This window comes from Periophthalmus magnuspinnatus, chromosome 16 (genome assembly GCF_009829125.3).
Source record: "Periophthalmus magnuspinnatus isolate fPerMag1 chromosome 16, fPerMag1.2.pri, whole genome shotgun sequence".
In the NCBI taxonomy this organism is placed as follows: Eukaryota; Metazoa; Chordata; class Actinopteri; order Gobiiformes; family Gobiidae; genus Periophthalmus; species Periophthalmus magnuspinnatus.
In genome coordinates this window covers 26,451,282-26,470,358 of record NC_047141.1, presented here as the reverse complement: position 1 = coordinate 26,470,358, position 19,077 = coordinate 26,451,282, and the positions used below count along the sequence as shown (strand labels likewise).

Genomic DNA, 19,077 nt, shown 5'->3' with positions numbered 1-19,077 from the left:
TGTTGTCTGGACACATCATTTAATGCTTTAGTTTACATGAAAACATTTTATTTGGCAAAAACAAGTGCATTTTTATCATGAAAAAATGTTGCATTCAGTGGCACATTGTTGCAGTTTGTATAGAAGTATAGTTTTTGTAAAGCACATTTAATACTTAAAGTTCCTACATTATGCAGTAGGCTTAAAGCTTACACTTGTGAGCTTTAAGCCATATTAGAAGGTTGTTACCTCCTCAAAAACATACCCGGAGTCGTGTTTTGTTTCATTCACACATGTTTGAGTAACCCTGCATTATTAGTCTGTCTGCATCCCCAAAGCTCAAAATGCTGTTCCACCTTGTGACATCATGAAGCAGAAGTTTTCAAGTTCAGCAGAGATTGGCAAGTCCAAGGCTGAAATCATCCACATAATTCTAGTGAAGGTGCATGGAGTTTAAAAACAGGGTGGAGCACTTCCTGTATTACCACATAACATCACAAGGTGGGACAGAGTGTTTTCTGTTTGAGAGAAGAACTCAGTTTAAATATGCAGGGTCTGTGTGGTCTGGGAATGTTTGTGACGAGAAAACAGCATAAATAACAGATCAGAAAATATAGTAATATGGGCCTTTTAATATTTAACTAATGACAAAACATTTCTGGCCATCCAATATTAGTACAACTGCAGCAGGACTATAAAAGGTGCATTATATCACTTTTATGCTACCTGCTTGTCTCCATTGAATTATGTTATTGCTTTGCCAGTAACAAGCAGGCGAACCCACTCATGCCAGAGGTCAGATCTGTGGAGAAGCGAGCCCACTCACTATAAGAATGCATATTTTTCAAGGTGGATTTGAGCAAAAGACACCCATAATCAACTAAATGCCAGATATATATGTTCAATGTCATACTTTGGACTATTTCAAACAAAGCAATAACATCTCCATGGAGACGAGCAGGTGGCATACCCTACAGCAGAAATGTTACGCAGTACACCCTTTAAAGTCTAACCGTATAGGCCTACATTAACAGGAGGGATTCATACAGGTTGTCAGTAGTTTTTTGAAAAACATTCATAGCCAACGTACAAAAGTAAGCCTAAAAGAAGCTAACTTAACCACATCGTCAGTTTTCACATTGGCAGTTACACGTAACAAATACACTTAAATAAGGCAGTTAGTTTATCATTTAAAAGGCAAATCCTTGGCTTCTTGCGTGAGTTAGAGTTTAATTCATTGTCATTTATCCTTCGGTAATTCTTCTTCTGGTTTTGATGGTGGAGCCGTCAGCTGTTTCATCTGCAGATCTAAACCAGCTTTGCGATGCTTTTGGACCATGTTCCCACCAGCGAACCCAAGCGCCCCTCCTCCGACCGCAGCCGCCACCCCTGCAGCCTTGAACCCAGCCAGGAGGCCAAGTGGACCCGCTATCACTCCCCCGAGAAGAGCTCCAGCGATGGGCAAGACTGCTAACTTATAACCCACAGCCTGGAGAGACACATAGAGGAGAGATAGGACTGCAGTTTAATTTACGCACCTTTTTAAGACTTTTGATTCAGTTAGGATGTATCTTTCCTTTCAAGATTACAGCAAAGAAGGGAGGGGAAAAGTACACAAACGCTTGCATATTTAAACGTAAACCACAACGCCTATAGTTCATCAAAGTAACACGATTATCTTAATTTGGGGGAATCAGAATCAGTAGCCCCTGTGTTATTACCGCTGTTATCTTCAAAGTGAAAGGTGGGCTGCGCCGATGGCAATTAAGACATTTGAACCAGCCTTACGCACACACGCACGCAAAACTTGATTAACGCTTACTATTAATTTAATGCAGTTCAAAAGCATCCATCACTGGTCCCCGCCCCGTGGCAGTTGAATTTTAATTTCATCTGCACACAGTTGAAAGGACTGGGGCATGGGCAGTGAAAGGGGTGGTGGTGTTGTGCGTTTAATTCAGTTTGACCTGATGACAGATTACAAGCTTTCACATGTTAAAACATCTGACACGACTCAGATCTGCGCTATCTGTCCACACCCCCTACTACCACCAAAAACAACTACAACATCACAAGCCAAGCACAGTCAATATTCAAGAATATTCATAATAACACGATAAACAAATACATTTCTATTTTACAGTATTTGGTGTTTTTTTATTTTTAAGTTTTATCTAAATTAACAATGTATTTCTGTTTTAAATGTTTTGTTCTGCTTCAATGCTGTTCAATTATGGGGAAAAAATATCAAATCATAATTATTTGGGTGATAATGATGATTTAAAGGTCCAATATTATGAAAAGCTGACTCTTGTGAGCTACGTTAGAATGTTGTTAAGGCCTCAAAAACATACCCGGAGTCATGTTTGTTTCATTTATACATGTTTGAGTAACAAGTTTATTATTATTCTTAGTCTGTCCACATCTCCAAAGCTCAAAATGCTCTGTTCCACTTTGTGATGTCATGAAATGGTATTTTTCACATTAACAGCTGCATTTTACCTTTTGTTTAGTAGAGATTGGCAATTCCAGGGGTGAAATCATCCAAGTGATTCTAGTGAAGGTGTGTGGAGTTTAAAGACACATTAGAGCACTTCCTGTATTAACACATGATATCACAAGGTGGAAGTGGAGTGTGTTCTATTTGAGAAAAAAAAAAATCATCCTAAATATGCAGGATTTGCGTGTTAAACATGTGTGAATGAAATAAAACACAACTCTAGGTACATTTTTGACGAGGAAAACAACATTATAACATAGAATAGAAAATAGCATAATATGGGCCCTTTAATGTCCAGTCTAAAGTTAATCTGTAGAGGAAGTTTAGGCTTATTATCAATGTTTAGTGACGGTTATAAAAGTCACTAGATTAGATAAATGGGGTGGAGCTGACCCACATCATCCACACAGGCTACTTGTCTCCATGGAGACTTATTGCTTGACCTGGAATGTTCCACAGTCTGGCATTAAACTGATCTATCTTATTTTTAGTCAATTACAGGCTCTATGGAGATATACAAGTTGTGGATGTGACATATTGTGGAACATTCTAGGCACAGCAATAACATGGGAACAAACAGGTTGCAAACTTCCAACCAGAAAACTGTTACATAGTGCACCTAATTATGATCGCTATCAGAATTTGCGCTGAATAAATGTTAATTTACGGCCACACTTAAGTCTACCCCGCGCCAGGTGTGACTTGACATTGTAAAGCCACTTGGAACATCTGGAAAAGCACCCGGATAAGACAAATGTATTATTAGTAAGACCTGATTTCTTAAACATGTGTATTTTATGAAATATTTAAATCAAAGCAACAATAAGTTTCCACAAACACCAGCTCAGTGTGGTGTAATATGAGAAAGCCAGCTGATTCATTTTGTTCTTACAGATCAAAAGTTCATGAGTCTGAGTGTGTAATATGTGTGAAGGCCGCAGAGTCGACAGAATGACTTAGCACTTGGGCGTTTGTTCACAACAGCACCGTGCGTTTTGAATTGACAATAGGATCCGCTGAAAAACTATTAACCAGTCACTCAAAAGCCCCCTTAATGCTGTGCACACGGGGACCCTTGTCTGGTGTCACCGCGCCTCTGCTCACCTCTCTATCACTCTATCACTCCTCTGCTCCTCTCAAGCCCTCTCCTCTTTCCATTTCCTTAATTGCAGCTTTCCTCCGTATTCGAACAGATCAATAGGGACAAACGCTGTGGAATGGCTGGGAGGCAAAGTGCCATCGATCTCCTTATCTCCCAAACACTTTAAACACACACGCACATACGCACACACACAAACAGGAATTTATATTAAAACAGGTCTGGGCAATATGAAAAAAAATATATGAATCCTGATTTTTTTTTTTGATAAATCACATTTGTTGATTACATTTTATTTGGTCTTCATTCACATGCACGAATCACTGCATGAGTAGATTTTATTTTCTTATTTCAAACTAAATTATCTAGGACCTGTTTGGAAGTGCTATGAAACATAAATCTACATCACCCAGGCTGCATTTACACCACATCAAAATCAGTATCAAACCAAGACCAGACCAGGACAAGCATGAATGCAGCCATACGCAAATAAAGATACACTATGCAACTTTTCTGGAGGAGAGTCCACCACCTACTTGTCTCTATGGAGATGTCATTGCTTTCCCTGGCACAAAAGCAATGCAGTATGGCATTAAAGTTAGCTATCTTCATGATGTCAAGCGGGTGACGCCACCAGGTCAGATCTGTGGAGAGGTGACCCCCTTCAACAGTAAGAAGAATACATGTTTTGTATGTACATATTTTTGGGTAATACAAACACCCACAGTGAAATAAATGATTGTACATATATAAGGGCATACTGTGGAACATTCCAGACTACGCAATAACAAGCAGTGGGCGTACCCTCCAACAGAAAGGTGACATAGTGCACCTTTAAATCTACTGAAATTCATATTGTTATTCTGAATTGAAGTCATTTTAACCACAGCGAGATACAAATTTTTAGCAGAGTACACATACCTTCCCCAGACTACGTGTCCCCTCCTCCACGTTGGAGGCGGCCATGTTGACGTTGTCCTCGATGTTGTCAATCTTCTCCTGCTGGGACTGTGACACAAGGGTTAGGCACACGCACACACATTAGAGACATCACACCCACACCACATGAGTAAGACACAAGTGTGAACACAGAGGTAAGTCTAAGGCCTCACTGGAGAGCACAGGAAGCACAGGGTACAGGTGGACTGCAACAAGGTATAATTGATTCATTTTGATTAAAGATGTCGGGCTGGGCAATACACCACAATTCTTGATTCTATGGTCTGATTAGTAAAAACAAATAATTAGGCCTTAAATCATTTCATAGTGCAATTATCTGATATTTTGTGTTTAGTTCAGAGTTGACACCTTTTGTTGTCCTTGTAACTGTTTATGTGTTGTTTTTAATGTAACTGCTTTTGTATGTGACACCTGGTTGCTATGCTGACAAGTTGATGTGAAGGTTTTATTCGTCAGTTCTGGTCTGTTTTGGTGACTGGCTTTAGTGGGCTGAGACTGCTGTTGTTTTGCTCTTGTTGTGGCCTGGGTTACAGCCTACATTAGCCCTTGGTTCAGGAAATAAACAACTAAAAGAAATCCGGCGTGTTTCCTTACACCAGAACGTTACAATAGGTTCAATAAAATTTACCTCACTTCAACAAGGAACAAAACCTTTTCACTCCAGTGGCATTTGAAAAAAAAAAAAAAACAGAATAAAACTTGAAGACTGAAATTTACTTCAAACTATTTGCCTTTACTGAAGACTTGTTGATTAAAAAACACCACACTGATCACTGATGATCTGAAATGACTGGATCACAACAATCTGATTAAGATTCAATAAATGGCATTGTCCAGATGTCAGTTTCCATTTAACATTGTGATTAACTGTGATGTTCCCTCCATGGTTTATCAACAACATGTCAGAAATAAATTAATATTACAAATACAACCTATTAAATAACATTGTAAAAGTAACTACACTACAAAACATGAATCATAAAAGATTAAAGAAAGCATTTTGAACACATTTATCTGAACGTTGAATATAATAAGGCTGTACACATAGCGTCTTGTATGGAAAGCTATTCTATATGAACTTAAATGAAGGTGAATTAATCAATAATGAAATCTATAATCTCTCCTTTTTCAATTGTTTTCTCCAAAATTCAGACAGTAAACTCTGACATAGTAACACTCGTATCACGGCACAGATTACACTTGGCTGTGAGTGTGTGGACCGGAGCATTGTGTCCTTCTCATGAAATATTCAGAGTGGCAGCTGTCTCTCTCTGTGAGGCCAGGCTCTGACCAAACAACAACCAAAGCATATTTACTCATCACTATCCTTCTCCCATATTTGCTCCCATTTAGTTTTACTGTTTTTATTTAATTATTTATTATAACTGGTGCAGATAAATCGACAAATGTTGAATGAGTGATTAAGGAACTGTTTAAGAAATATCCTAAACAAACTGAATTCGTGCTTATAGTCATTCCTTTAAAAAACTTGAGTAGATTTTTTTATAGGACTTATAGGACAAAGTTTGACCTTTCCTGAATAGTTTTAATACGGTCTTGATCTATATCAGAACTAGTATAAGGCTAAATGGTAATATTAAACAACTAGTATTTATTTATTTATTTAGTGCTTGAAATTGCGTTCTAATGTGAAATGAGTATCACATCATTTTTCTTAGTAAATCAAGTGTGACTTTCAATATCGTAACAACACTATAGACACACAATGCAGACTTGTATTTCCTCTGAACATGAAATACTCCCTCAAGGGCATATTCTAGAAGTCACCAGAACATGTCTATGCACTTTCTTTACCCCCATCCAGCACTATCTTGCCCCTTTTTGGTTCGTTTACCCCAGTAACACTCCTGTCTCTACTTTGCCCTCCTCTTTCTGTGTTCATCTATCTTTTACACATCACTCCCTCCCTCTCTCTTTCTATCCATCCCTGAGGATAGACTGATAATCTGAGGCGTCTGTTCTCCACCTGTTCATATGTATCCCTTGTTCCTGGTTCTTCCCAATGGACTATGCTTTCTCAAATCCTCTCTCCTCCTTCTTTCATTCTCTGCTTGTGGCTAAGTGAGTAGTACCCTCTAGAGCCCCATATAGACTCTAGCTGATCCCTCCCAAGTCTTCTCCGAGGACCTCACCGGGCAACACAAACAAGAGTCAGTCACTTCCTAGTTACACTGTGAAGTAGCTTACCTTGTTTTGTTCTCATGTACATAGGGAAATCTATGGAGGGGTAACATGTGAACACAGGAGCAGCCGCTAAGTACACAGTGAGATTTATGATAGTGGATACTTACATGGACAAGAATGGAGAACTCTGTCACCAAACCACCCAGCTCTCTCAGATCCTGTGCAGGAGATAGATATATTGTAACAGGAACATTATTTTGTAACACACAGACACTATATTAATGCTTAACTAGTAACAGGCATACTAACTAGTCAATTAGTTCAGGGTTGATGTTTATAAAGTACTTAATGTTTATATGGATGTTATTGGACATGATCTTAAAGGTCCTATATTACGCAAAAGTGACTCTTGTGAGCTTAAAGCCATGTTAGAATGTTGTTACCTCATCCAAAACATACCTGGAGTTGTGTTTTGTTTCATTGACACATGTTTGAGTAACCCTTTATTGTTAGTCTGTCTACATCTCCAAAGTTTAAAATGCTCTGTTCCACCTTGTGATATCATGTAGTAAGTAAGTTTGCAAGTAAACAGCTACCTTTTACCTTTTGTTCACTATAGATGGGCAACTCCAGGGCTTAAATCATCCAGATGATTTTATTAAAGATGTATATAGTTTAGAAACTCAGTGGAGCACTTCCTGTATTACCACATGACATCACAAAGTGAAACAGAGTGTTTTCTGTTAGAAGAACTCAGCCTAAATGTGCAGAGTTTGAGTACTGAACTTGTGTGAAGGGAACAAAACACAACTTCAGATATGTTTGTGATGAGGAAACAACATTATAACATAGATCAGAAAATATAGTAATATGGCCCATTTAACTACTATCTTAATATGCACTAAAAAGTGCTTTAAGTCCACTATCTAATACCTGAATAACATTTTTTTCTACTAGTGTTGTAAGGCACTTATTTTCATTATACTTTAGCTTGCTGCAGATATGAGACAACATGACCTAGAATGAATACAAAGAGCCTACTATATACAGTATGTCTAACATGTCATCTGCCCCTAATGTGCAGCCCATAGGCAACATACTGCAGTTTCTCTTTATTAGAAATAACATTTCTAGAACAATATTATCTAATCTATTACAGTGTTTTTATTTAGTAAGTTTATAGATGCTCTAACAAGTTCTACTGAATCTAACTCTAGGCCCAGATATAAAACTGAATCAAACCAATCTTGGGCTAAACCAAGTCTATGGATATGTGTCACTCGCAAACACACTCCATTTCACCAGTTAAACACTGCCAAGAGAAACAGCTTATTCACTTCACCTCTCATTGGTCATAATGCTATGCCTGATCTATGCCAATGTCAATTATTTATGAGTGGTAATATTGCATAATTTGTGTATTGTAAATTAATTGCATAAGAATCTGTGTCTACCTCTTCTAGGTTTTCCCAGGATTCTGCTGCAATCTCATCTGGAGGTATGGTAGGGAGCTGAATTTGCTTTTCACATAGTGTCTCCTCTTCTTCGTCTTCGTCATGAGGGCTGCAAGACGTGTGGGTGGCAAGTGCGTGAGTGGCAGGTGCATAAGCGGCAGGTGCATGGGTCACCCGGGGGTCAGGGGCCGGGTGCAGGAGTAAAAAGTCCTGGACCGCGGTGGAGGCTCTGTCTCTGATCGGGCGCACCAGTTTCTCCAGAGAGGCGGCATCTTCCACGCGCACACGACCACACAACTTCTCCATCTCTCTCACATTTGCTCTCAACTGCTGCAGGGTAAATAAAACAACAACCTACTTTTACAGTACAATTATTACTCAGAAATTAATCAGGTTGCAAATAAAAATGTTAGTGTATTATGAACAAAAAACACATTTGAATGGATAAAAAAATTTGAACAAAGTATAAAAATAGCTATGCCATATATTAATACTTAAAGGGACACTGAGTAGCTTTTCTGGTTTGGGGTCCACTACCTGCATGTCTCCATGACGATACTATTGGTTTGGAAAAAAAAAATACTGAATTACTTTTTTTTCTAAAACGTTTGTGATTAGATATTAGTTTATAAAAAATCAAGATACAGTTCACAGTGCACTATTGAATCACACAAATTTCAAACTTTTGGCCAGGAATGTTCTACGGTACAGCACTGAACAAATCTATCTAGCATTATGAGCATTATAGCACAATCAGTTATAGTGTTTTTATTTCTCAAAAACACCTGGAAAAATAAAATAAAGACATGCAGATCTAACTTCTAACTTGACCTTGTGCTGTAATCTCCACAGAGATAGGCAAGTTTAATGGAACATTCAAAACAAAGAAATATCATCTTCATGGAGATAAGCAGGTGCCTAGTGTGTGATTTTCTATCAAATAGCAATTCAACTTGGTCTGACTCTAGTATACGTGTGCTGATGGTTGGAAAGGAGGTGGGGGGTGGTATTATTCTGGGGAGCACAAACCCCAGGTCCTGCTGTGCCCTGGGGGTGACAGGAGGATTACAGCGCAGCCACCAGCCCCCCAGGCCACCCCACAACCCATGGGGTCAGATGCCTGCCAATATCTATTTCTCCTAATCACATTATATGAATAAACATCTCTGCATCGCCTCACTCTCAAACTAAATGCATAAAACTGAAAAATATACAGTTAACGATTGGTCACTTGGGTCTAGCACCTGTCAAACTGCAAATCAACCCCAACCAAATGTATAAGACAGAGCAGAAAAATTAATATTGGCTCAGAATATGATTTTAGCTTGTCTGCTTGGATGTTGATGTAGAGATAGTGGGTTAAATGAATCTATAATTACAGACAAGACCAGTGCACAAGTCTATAGTACTAAAATCTTGTTATTACTGTAGTGCACTAGTGTTTATTAGAAAAGAACGAATCAGGTGCATTTCAGAAGATGTTTTACACAAAATAAGTTGAGTTTCAAGTATTACATAAAACATGAATAGACCACTAAATTTACAAAAAAGTGCAGATATATCCAATTACAACCTTGTTTGGAAGATGACACTACAAGTTGTTGTTTGTTTTTTTTTTACTTCTTATCAGTAAGATCTTTTAGCCTTTTTGATATGATTTATTATTTAATTTACTCTATATTCTAATGTTGTGTACTATCTCAAAAACAAAAATTGTGATATTATGAATTTTCAATACAGGAATATTCTACCTTTATCCACTACAGACCTTATCACATCTACAGAGGGTCAGGATAACTACGCCCATATTTAGATTAACACTGTGAAGACACAGAAAAGCACTCTGGCCTGGTCTCACGGGCATGAGAGGAATGGTGAGAGGATGGATGTGTCCTGTTTGGAAATATTTCACCTTCAGAGACACCAGGGCTTCCAGGACACAACACATCCCAAAGGCCTCTTATACACACCACTATGTGAATGGAGCATGGGGATGAAAATCAGCTTTTTGGAAATATTTTTAAATATTCAAACAGGATTTCATGTAGGAGAAACCTCTTCTGAACACAGAACAGAGATTATTTGGTTAACTGATAATTGGGATTATTCATGTGACAGTATAATTCTAATGAGAAAAAAAAAGACCCTCAGTGTTGTTGGGCACCTGTTAAGAGTAGTCAGTCCAGAGCTAGGTTTATGGTTAGGACTGGAGAATTCAGATGGAAGATTTGGATATTAAACATGCTATGGCATGATAAGGATTTTTGAAACGCCACAGGATGAACACATCTCTATCGATGGCTTTCATCTTCCTGTTACATGCAGCATTTGGAGGACTTTTCTCCTTTCAAAAGATATAATATTTTCTTATTTTGCTTAGACAACAGTTCTAATTTCGCATTGTACCTGCACTGTTCGAATTGAATTTATGTGCTCGTCGTGAAGCTTGTCCCATTGCTGCAACTGCTGATACTGTGGAGAAAAAATAAACCATGTAAAATATATATAATACGAAGAATGTGTGTATTTCTTCATGACAGTGAACCTTTAAGATGTTACTATGATGTTTTTGCAGTCTTTCCAAGTCCGTGGGTATTGCCACTTTAATGAACTTATGGATTGGCACCTCCAGACGCCTCAGTGTGAGTTTGTCGTTTTCTGCAGCCATCAGGGCCCAGCTCAGTACATCTGCACCAACACATCACACACAGTCACATTTCCACATCACACAGTCATATTACTCAGGACACGTCAGGTTTATGTAATTGTTTCGATACATTTCTACAATTATGTTTAAGTGACAGTCATAGTGTATATTAACATTTATATAACATATTTTTATTAGATTAAAAGAACTTTAACCCAAATATCCCGCAACACTGAAACAATATGAAAAAACATGCTAAGATTGTTTAAATATGTACTTCTGTATAAAAAAGACTCTTGATGCCACTTACCGATAAATTAAAACATTCACTAAGGCATCGACTTTCCAAATCATCCAATACTGACGTTAAAACAGGAACAATGCGCTGCTAAATGCTTCGATGTCTGATGTTTGTATACAAACTTGTGCACCCGTGAATACTTTCCGACTTCCCGTGGCCACATTTAGTTCCTGTTTAAAGTGTCCACTGTCCTGCAAGATTTACACCAATAGAAACGACTGGAATAAAACACAGGGAAAACAAACTGTATTTTTGACTCAGCAGACATTTACTTTTACTACACAGTCCATACACATTGGATTTATTATATTGCAGTATTTTATCATTTTGTGTGGTACAGTATTCCTAAACCACAATGCAAGTCCTCATGCCATGTCTAGTCCAAGGTCCAGTATCTCCTTGTCTACTCCAAATTATGTGCTCTATAATTACTAAACTAAATGCTTAATTTAATGCATCTATCTTAAAATGTTGTTAAAAAAAAAAAAAAAAAAAGTCTAGAAGCCTCAACTCTTATTATACATACTTGGGAACAAAAACAAAGGCAACTGCAATTCAAATATGAAAATATTTTTTTAATTGTTTCGACAATATAATGTCAGAAAGCCTTAGGGCTTCCCCCTCCTTTATCAGTCTGAGCTGTTTCCACTTCCTCTCTGTGGCACCTTTTACCTTTGACATTTAGGCCAACCCCCACCCACTCACCTCAGTCTCCATGAGGGGCACAGTCCCAGAGAATGGGGCATTCCCCCAGTGCAGTGCATGCTGTGTGTGTGTGGGCGTGTGTGTCCACTAGTCTAGGGGACTCCCAGAGCCACAGACTGAGTGGGCAGAAGAAAGCTGACAGCGAAAGTCTGATAATAAACATGATGTTGTCTAGGCCACTGTGCTGGGGCAGGTGTTTGTGTGTGCGTGTGAGTGCACGTGTGTATGTGTATCACAGTATTGAGAGGCCATTCATTTGAGACTAATCCAGGAAGTCTGTCAGTAGGTGAGCAAGCCAGCGGTTGTTTTAAGCGGGTGAAACTGATAAGCATGTGTCATTTGATCTCATATTTAAAATGTAGAGGCCTTCTAGAAATAGACAATAGGAGAAGACCTGACAACATTGAGTGTAAAACATAATAACATGGTTTTACTTTTATATCTGTTTATTAAAAGCAGCTCTGTATATGGTAGTTTTACCTGCATTTTCAAATGAAAGGTGTAAAATGATTACATTAGAATAAATTACAAACCACAGCAGAGCAGTGTTCAGTGCAGCATTGGCCTGTGTGGCTGTCCTAATGGGACGGCTAATTAAGACTCTGGGGGTATCTGCGATCTGTCAGCGCTGATCGATTGGCCAATGGACTGACAGCTCACTATGTGTGTGTTTTCTGTCGGAGCTTGAGTTTTACACTCAAAACACTCATAAACCTGCTCACAACAATCAAGGGCTGAGCATCAAAAAGGAGGGGGTGACTGGCACTATACAGAAGAGGCAAAAATAGTTTGACCTTTTGTTCTATAAACATGTCCTAAAAACACAATATTCACAGACAAAGATGGCAAAACATTCAACTGTTCATGTGTTAACATATATAGTAAACTGAAAAAAAAAAGCATTTCAGATTAAAGTAACTGATCACCAACCTTTCAAAGCATTTGAATGATTTAATAACAGTTTGCAATTTCATGGAACTTTTTTGTCTATAGAATATTAGTTTAATGTATTGTTTATATAGAATTTTTATATACTCTAATACTAATATGTATTTGATTTTTATCAATATGTCACTTGGTCTTTTTTTGATACTGAGTCCTCGCAATGTAACTTTTCCCTTAATAGATTAGATACACAGGTCATTCTTTGCTGATAATGTTCGATATGTCATATATGTGTGTCGTAACGGTGCGGATAGGACCAAAGGATGCAGACCAGAGCAGTTTTAACAGTGTTTATTTACAGCGGTGAAAATGCAGTCTTTAAACAGGTCACAAGAGCAGGTACAGGAACCGGGGAGCGGGAGACGGGTCAGGCGGGCGCGGTGCAGGTAGAGGCGGGCAGGACAGGACCAGGACGGGGATAGAAGCAGGTGCGGTACCAGGGCGGGCGGAGCAGACGAAGACCAGAGCGGGGAGCGGGTGACAAACCAGAGACCAGGACCGGACAGGAGACGAGACGAGCAGGAGACGAGACGAGCAGGAGACGAGACGAGCAGGAGACGAGACGAGCCGGAGACGAGACGAGCAGGAGACGATACCGGGACTGGAACGTGACGGCAGGAGCTGGGCGAGTGGAGGCAGGAATCTGGAGGGTGCATAAATCCAAATGAGCATTTGCCGGAAAGTACCAAATAACAAAGCTTAGCTAGAAACATTCACGTTTTACACGCGGACGGTCTGGCACCGAGTGTAGACTGCCAAGCCTTCTTGTACTCAGCAGCAGGTGGTGGTGATTAGGCTGATGCACCCCAGGTGTGCACGGGAGGAGTCAGGCACTCCACCCAGCTCCAGACACACAGGTAGGGGAGGGGGAGAGAGCACGGGAGGACAGGGAAACTGACATCATGACAGTACCCCCCCCCTAAGGTCCACCTCCTGGTGGACCCCCAGGCTTGTCAGGATGAGCGCGGTGAAAGTCTCTCACCATGTCGGGGTCCAGAATGCGTGCCCTGGGCACCCAGGATCGCTCCTCCGGACCGTAACCCTCCCAATCGACGAGGTACTGGAGGCCCCTACCACGGCGACGAACGTCAATCAGGCGGCGGACGGTGAACGCCGGGTGGCCGTCAATGACTCGGGCGGGCGGTGGGGGATCGGCCGGAGGGCACAGGTCGCTGGTCCGGACTGGTTTAACCTGGGAGACGTGAAAGGTCGGATGAATCCGGAGAGACGGGGGTAGCTGGAGGCGCACCGCCGATGGATTTATGATCCTCATGATCTTAAACGGTCCCAGGAATCGGGGGGACAGCTTACGGGAGTCCGTCTTCAGCGGGACCGTCTTGGCGGAGAGCCAAACCATCTGGCCAGGTTGGTATACGGGCGCCGGGACACGGTGGCGATCGGCCGTCGCCTTAGTGCGCGCTCCAGCCCGAAGAAGGGCCGCCCTGGCCTTCTTCCAGATCCGGCGACAGCGCTGGAGATGGCGCTGAACAGACGGGACGGCGAGGTCCCTCTCCTCCGTGGGAAAGAGAGGGGGTTGATATCCCAGCGATGCCTCGAAGGGGGACATACCAGTGGCGGAACTCACGAGGGAGTTGTGAGCGTACTCTATCCAGGGTAGGTGAGTACTCCAGGTCGCGGGGTTGGCGGAGGCTGTGCACCGTAGGGCCGACTCCAGGTCTTGGTTGGCCCGCTCCGTCTGCCCATTAGATTGTGGATGGAACCCGGACGTGAGGCTAACCGTGGCCCCCAAACTGTCGCAGAAAGACCGCCATACCTGAGAGGTGAATTGGGTCCCTCTGTCGGACACGATGTCCACCGGGATGCCGTGGAGTCGGAAGACATGACTGGTCAGCTGGTCGGCAGTTTCTTTGGCTGTGGGGAGCTTAGGCAGGGCAACGAAATGGGCGGCCTTGGAGAAGCGGTCCACAATGGTGAGAACCACCGTGTTCCCCTGGGAAGGGGGAAGGCCCGTCACGAAGTCCAAGGCGATGTGGGACCAAGGGCGACGAGGAACTGGGAGAGGATGCAAGAGACCAGAAGGGGGTGAGTGGGAGGCCTTGGCCCGAGCACATACCTGGCAGGCGGCGACATAAGCCCGGGTGTCTGTGTCCATCGTGGGCCACCAGAAGCGTCTCCTGAGGAGGGAGAGAGAGCGACCGGCACCAGGATGGCAGGCGAAACGGGAGGCATGGACCCACTGGAGCACCTGAGACCGGACAGAATCGGGAACAAACAGTTTATCTGGAGGGCCGTTACCTGGGTCGGGGTCGTTGGTCTGGGCCTCTCGGACGGTGTCCTCGATATCCCAATGGACCGCGGCCACCACACACGAGGAGGGGATAATTGTTTCTGCGGTGACCGGGCTATCCTCCAGGGCGAACTGGCGGGAGAGGGCATCCGGTTTGACGTTCCGAGATCCGGGGCGGTAGGTGAGGAGAAAGTTGAAGCGGCTGAAGAAGAGGGACCAACGAGCTTGACGGGGATTGAGGCGCCTGGCGGACTGGATGTACTCCAAGTTTTTATGGTCGGTCCAGACGATGAATGGTTGCTCCGCCCCTTCGAGCCAGTGGCGCCACTCCTCCAAGGCCAGCTTTACGGCAAGGAGCTCCCGATCCCCCACATCATAATTGACCTCGGCCGAGGACAGTCGCCGGGAAAAGAAGGCGCAGGGACAGAGGCGGTTGTGGGGGTCGAACCTCTGCGAAAGCACGGCCCCCACTCCCGAGTCGGAGGCGTCGACCTCCACGATGAATTGCCGTGAAGGGTCGGGCTGGTGCAGGATGGGAGCGGAGGTAAATAGTCTCTTAAGCTTCTCGAAGGCTGTCTGCGCCTCAGGAGACCAGGCAAACGGCAAAGCAGGAGAGGTGAGTTTAGTTAAGGGCGAGATAACCCTACTAAAATCCCGGATGAAACGTCTATAAAAATTGGCAAAGCCGATAAATCTCTGGAGCTGTCTCCGGCTGGTAGGAACGGGCCACTCAGTGACAGCCTGGATCTTTTCAGGGTCAGCTCTTACTTGGCCCCGCCCCACAATGAAGCCCAAAAAGCTGACCTCCTCTGCGTGAAACTCGCATTTCTCAGCTTTCACGAACAGTTTATTCTCGAGGAGGCGCTGGAGAACCTGGCGAACGTGCTGATGATGCTCCTGGGGGGACCGCGAGAAAATCAAGATGTCATCCAAGTAAACAAAGACGAATCGGTTAAGGAAATCACGGAGCACATCGTTGATGAGGGCTTGGAATACGGCAGGGGCGTTGGTGAGACCGAAGGGCATAACCAAGTATTCGAAATGTCCCAGGGGTGTCTTGAAGGCCGTCTTCCATTCGTCTCCCTCCCTGATGCGCACCAGGTGGTACGCATTCCGCAAATCCAACTTTGAGAAGATGGTCGCACCGTGGAGGGGCGTAAATGCCGAGTCCAGTAAGGGAAGCGGGTATTTATTCTTTACGGTTATATTGTTCAGACCCCGGTAATCAATGCAAGGCCGCAGGGATTTGTCCTTCTTAGCCACAAAGAAGAACCCCGCTCCCACGGGTGAAGTGGACGGGCGGATGATTCCGGCAGCCAGGGACCCACGGATATAGTCCTCCATTGACTCGCGTTCAGGTTTAGACAGGTTATATAGCCTGCTAGATGGTAGTGGGGCACCCGGCAGGAGGTCAATGGCGCAGTCATATGGACGGTGGGGCGGTAAAGAGAGGGCCTTGCTCTTGCTAAAAACCTCCCCCAGGTCGTGATATTCAGCAGGCACCGAGGACAGATTGGGGGTGTCTGGGGACGGATCAGCGACAGGAACGGACCTCCCGGCCGGAGGGAGGGCGGACCGAAGGCACTTGGCGTGGCAATCGGGACTCCAGCCCGAAACTCCGCCCCTGGCCCAATCGAAAACAGGGTTGTGGGCGCGTAGCCAGGGGTAACCAAGGACCAGAGGAGAAGCGGAGGAGGACAGGACATGAAACTGACGGTTCTCTTGGTGGTTGCCGGACAGAATCACGGTGACAGGTTCTGTGATGTGAGTGATGTGCCCCAGAAAACGTCCATTGAGCCCCTGGGCATTTAAGGGGCGTTCGAGGGGCTCCAGGTAGACCCCGAGCTGCTCCGCGACTTGGGCATCAATAAAGTCCCTCTCAGCCCCGGAGTCGATAAGGGCGGAAACGCATAAGGTCTCTGTGCGAACGCACAGGGTGGCGCTGAGCCGCAGTCTATTAGAAGAGTCCAGGATGTGTTGCTCGCCCACCAGTACTCCCAGTGCTACTGGTGGGCCCCCCCTTTTGGCCGAACTGGGCAAGTGACCACATAATGTCCGCGCTCACCGCAGTAGAGGCAAGCCCCGGCCAGACGACGCCTCCGTTGACGCTCCTCGGTCGACACAAGGGTCCTGTCGAGTTGCATGGGCTCATCCGGCGGGGGCGGGGCAGCGCGTGGCTCCGGCGGGACCGGTGACCGGCGTCTCTCTCGGCGACGAGCCCGTAGGCGGTTGTCTATACGGTGAGTGAGGGAGATGAGGGTCCGCAGGTCGGGGGGTTCGTCCCGGGAAACCAATTCATCTTTCAAAGTCTCGTTCAGGCCCCGCACAAACACAGCCCGCAGCGCGCTGTCCGTCCAGTCCAGCTCCGCCGCATGTGTCCAGAATTCAATGGAATAATCCGCTACCGTCCTGGAGCCCTGGCTGAGAGTCAATAACCGGGAGGCAGCATTGTCCTGGTAGTGCGGGTGGTCAAACACCAGCTTAAACGTGGACACAAATTCATTAAAATCCAGGCTATCCACAGACGTCTTCATTAGGCGCGCCTCTGCCCACTGGAGAGCTCTGCCCCGGAGTAATCCACATATATATCGGATCTTGGTGGCCCCCGAGCTGAAACGAGAAGGGCATTGCTGGAACATGAACTCGCACTGGAACAGGAATCCGCGACAGAGGTGAGGTTGTCCAGCATACGGCTCCGGATCCGTGCCTCTCGGCTCCGGGAGGCATGGTGGCGCTCCAGCTGCAGCAGGCGGGGTGACGAGGAGCGCGGCCACCTGGTGGTTAAGCTGTGCCACCTGCTGGGACAATGTCTGATTTAGCTCCAATAGAGTTCGAATGGATTGTTCGTGCTGACCCAGCACCGCCTCGGGGTGAGAGTGCGTGAGGCGGCGCATCTGGTCCGGATCTGAGCCTGCTTGGTCCATAGTGGCCAGACCGTTCTGTCGTAACGGTGCGGATAGGACCAAAGGATGCAGACCAGAGCAGTTTTAACAGTGTTTATTTACAGCGGTGAAAATGCAGTCTTTAAACAGGTCACAAGAGCAGGTACAGGAACCGGGGAGCGGGAGACGGGTCAGGCGGGCGCGGTGCAGGTAGAGGCGGGCAGGACAGGACCAGGACGGGGATAGAAGCAGGTGCGGTACCAGGGCGGGCGGAGCAGACGAAGACCAGAGCGGGGAGCGGGTGACAAACCAGAGACCAGGACCGGACAGGAGACGAGACGAGCAGGAGACGAGACGAGCAGGAGACGAGACGAGCAGGAGACGAGACGAGCCGGAGACGAGACGAGCAGGAGACGATACCGGGACTGGAACGTGACGGCAGGAGCTGGGCGAGTGGAGGCAGGAATCTGGAGGGTGCATAAATCCAAATGAGCATTTGCCGGAAAGTACCAAATAACAAAGCTTAGCTAGAAACATTCACGTTTTACACGCGGACGGTCTGGCACCGAGTGTAGACTGCCAAGCCTTCTTGTACTCAGCAGCAGGTGGTGGTGATTAGGCTGATGCACCCCAGGTGTGCACGGGAGGAGTCAGGCACTCCACCCAGCTCCAGACACACAGGTAGGGGAGGGGGAGAGAGCACGGGAGGACAGGGAAACTGACATCATGACAATGTGTCATGTACACACAGAAGTCTCTCCGAGCACAATCCTGCACGTATTAGCCACCACAGCTACTATCAGTCACCTGTCACCTGATGTGTGAGTGAAGTAGTGAAGGAGAGAGAGAGAAAGAGGGAGGGAGGGAGAAGAGGGGGTAGTATGAGCGAGAGAAAGAGAGGAAAACAGAAGAGAGAAAGGGGAGACAGAGGGCGAGTGGGGGAGTGAGAGAGAGGGGGACTGAATGAAAGGAGAAAGAGAGAGAAGGAACTAGGGAGAGAAGGACACAAAAGAGACAGAGGGGAGGAAGAAACAAAGAAAGAAAGGGAGAGGGAGTGAGAGAAGAAAGAGAATAGAGAGAGGGAAAAGCAGAGGGAAACAGAGAGAGTGAGAGAAGAGAGAGAGGAGGAAAAGAGGGAGGGAGAGAGAGGAGAGAGAGAGAGGGAGGGAGAGGGGAACAGTGTGTGTGTGTGCGAGAGAGAGAGAAAGAAAG

At 44.7% G+C, this 19,077-nt stretch overlaps 1 protein-coding gene across 1 annotated transcript; it reads right to left on the bottom strand.

Moving 5' to 3' along the window:
* stx17 (syntaxin 17) lies at positions 1-11,238 on the bottom strand. Its single transcript, XM_033980358.2, has 7 exons — positions 11,095-11,238; positions 10,683-10,825; positions 10,544-10,609; positions 8,138-8,467; positions 6,851-6,901; positions 4,500-4,586; positions 1-1,468 (listed from the first exon to the last, which is right to left on the bottom strand). Exons 2-7 carry the CDS (start codon positions 10,803-10,805, stop codon positions 1,220-1,222), a joined length of 906 nt encoding a protein of 301 aa, XP_033836249.1. The 5' UTR covers positions 10,806-10,825; positions 11,095-11,238; the 3' UTR covers positions 1-1,219.
* Positions 11,239-19,077: the final 7,839 nt, after the last annotated feature.

Excerpts from the sequence above, each read along its gene's own strand:
- stx17 (XM_033980358.2), bottom strand. The coding sequence starts at position 10,805 with ATGGCTGCAGAAAACGACAAACTCACACTGAGGCGTCTGGAGGTGCCA. Across the intron at positions 8,468-10,543 it reads ATTCAATTCGAACAGTGCAG|CAGTTGAGAGCAAATGTGAG; the intron begins GTACAATGCGAA and ends TTTACCCTGCAG. Across the intron at positions 4,587-6,850 it reads AGTTCTCCATTCTTGTCCAT|TCCCAGCAGGAGAAGATTGA; the intron begins GTAAGTATCCAC and ends CTTGTGTCACAG.